At 42.3% G+C, this 2383-nt stretch overlaps 1 protein-coding gene across 1 annotated transcript; it reads left to right on the top strand.

The window, feature by feature from the left end:
• The first annotated feature begins 457 nt into the window (after nucleotides 1-457).
• On the top strand, nucleotides 458-1853 carry LOC111780388 (uncharacterized). The gene has a single exon (XM_023660769.2). It carries the CDS (start codon nucleotides 503-505, stop codon nucleotides 1682-1684), a length of 1182 nt encoding a protein of 393 aa, XP_023516537.2. The 5' UTR covers nucleotides 458-502; the 3' UTR covers nucleotides 1685-1853.
• Nucleotides 1854-2383: the final 530 nt, after the last annotated feature.

The raw sequence follows: 2383 nt of genomic DNA, 5'->3' as shown, positions 1-2383 counted from the left end.
CCAACGAGCCTAGAAGAAGGTGACTCGCGCAGACAGCTGACTCCTTTTCAATAGAAAGGAATAGCCAAACCAACCTAGCTGGCTGGTCAATCTCAAAGATCTTATCGGCTAGCAAACCAGAGACGGACGACCACGGTCCGCTCGTGATCAATCCATAGATACCGATAGAAAATAAATAGGCACTTAAAATAAGTACATGTTCGAGCATGATTGACCAACTCTTTATCAGTTCCGGTGTCATATAATTACTTAACTATCTGCATTGGTACGAGGCGTTTAGGGAAGGCCCAAAACAAAGCCACAAGAGCTTGAGAATATCATATCATTGTGTAGAGTCGTGTTCATCCACGTTTATAAAAAAAAAAAAAAACATTTTTAATTTTCATATTTATTTATTTATTTATTTTTTCAAATTGTGGTGGTGTGTTTATTTCTTTATTATTAATTAGAAGAGAGGTTCCATTGTTGTTCGTTGAAGCTATTTGAACGGAGCACCAAAGTGATGGAATCTCAGACTCCCAATCCCCAAAGAAACTCCATTGCAGACCCCCAAGCAGAGCTTCACTGCTGTATCAATGGCGAATCTCTCGATTCCACTGATGCCGACCTCTCTTTCGAAGATGTCGATAGCTCTTGCTCCACTCCTTACGTCAGTGCTCCTTCCAGCCCCGGCCGCGGCGCTGTTCCTGCCTTCTTTTATAGTGCTCCGGCCAGCCCTATGCACTTCGTCATTACCAAAAACCCTACCTCTTCCTCCTCCTCTTCCGCTTCCATGGATAATCATTCTTCTTCGTTTGAGTTCGATTTCTCCGCGAGGTTTGGCTCTAATGGCCGCTCGAGTTCCATGGCATCGATGAGCTCCGCCGACGAGTTGTTTCACGACGGGAAGATCCGTCCGATGAAGCTCTCCACGCACTTGGAGTTGCCGTTGGTGCCAATGCTGGACCTAGAGAATGGCGATGGAAAAGGAGACGGAATCGTTGAGTTTGTTCGAGGGAGGGATCTGAGGCTGAGGGATAAGTTTCAGCGGCGAAGAACTAGATCCATGTCGCCGTTAAGATACTCGCCGATTGAGTGGACGGAGAGCGAGTATGGAGATGGAATCAATGTCGAATGCTCTGTAACTGAAAACGAAATTTCTGGAGAATGTGGAGTAATGGAGAAGGTTGAAGAAATTGCATCCAACTCCGAGGTCAGTACTCCTTCCATTTCGGCTTCATCCTCGAGATCGTCTTCGGCAGGAAGGAGCTCGAAGAGATGGATTTTCCTGAAGGATTTTCTGTACAGAAGTAAGAGCGAAGGAAGAAGCAACAACAATTTCTGGTCCAACATATCGTTTCATGCGAAAGAGAAGAAATCCGGAGGAGAAAACCAGAGAATCGTGAAGCAAAAGTTCATCAATCCATTGGCGAGTAGGTCTTCAGAAGGTAAGAAGGCAAAAGGAGCAGTTGGAACAAAGAAAGATGGGGCTAAGAAGCCTTCAAATGGAGTTGGAAAGAGGAGAGTTCCGCCATCGCCGCATGAACGTCACTACGCTGCTAACAGAGCTCACTCAGAGGAGATGAAGAAGAAGACCTATTTGCCTTACAGGCAAGGCTTGCTTGGCTGCTTGGGATTCAGCTCAAAGGGATATGGAGCTGTGAACGGATTCGCCAAAGCTTTGAATTCTGTCTCTTCCAGGTAAAATCCCTTCTCAGCTATATACATTCTTGAAATAATGTCTTCTCCTCCGTTTTAGTGTGATAGAAAAGGTTGCTCTGAGTGATGGGGTTCATCCTAATGACTCCATTTTCGCCCCATTATGATGCTCTGTAAATTTATCTCTATGAAATATGAATTAGTTCTTCCCTGCATCTGTTTGATTCTCTCTTACTTTTCTGTGTTCATGTTGAATTAATTGCATTGAGATCTTAAGCTGATGCCAACATAGATAGTGATCTTGTTATCCATGATCTTAAGCTTGCCACATGACCATGCTTATATTGACATAACTTTTCTTTGGGACAAGCTTTTCTTTTGTTGCATCAAACCTTAGGTCCATGTTTTTGATGATTATGATCGTTTTGGATCATGTCAATTGCTGGGGTGATAAGAAAACAAATAGTTGATTTGGAGTGACCATTTTTGTTGGGTGCTGTTCTAACAATCAACTTCAACTTTTGTCTTCAAAACTTGTTTTAACAATAGCATTTGGATAATCATTTAGGTCCTAAACTTTAAATTAAAGTCTTAGTCTTACTTTTGTCTCTGTGGTTAATTTTTCATCAATTATCTAACAAAGATTTAAGTTTATTTAGAAACTCGATAGCTAACTTGTGGGAGGATGAAAGTCCCACATCGGCTAATTTAGGGAATGATCATGGATTTATAATCAAAGAATACT

This window comes from Cucurbita pepo, chromosome 18 (genome assembly GCF_057944985.1).
Source record: "Cucurbita pepo subsp. pepo isolate OVF chromosome 18, ASM5794498v1, whole genome shotgun sequence".
NCBI classification, from domain to species: Eukaryota; Viridiplantae; Streptophyta; class Magnoliopsida; order Cucurbitales; family Cucurbitaceae; genus Cucurbita; species Cucurbita pepo.
Note: the sequence above shows the minus strand (reverse complement) of the source record. Positions and strands in the feature narration are given on the sequence as shown.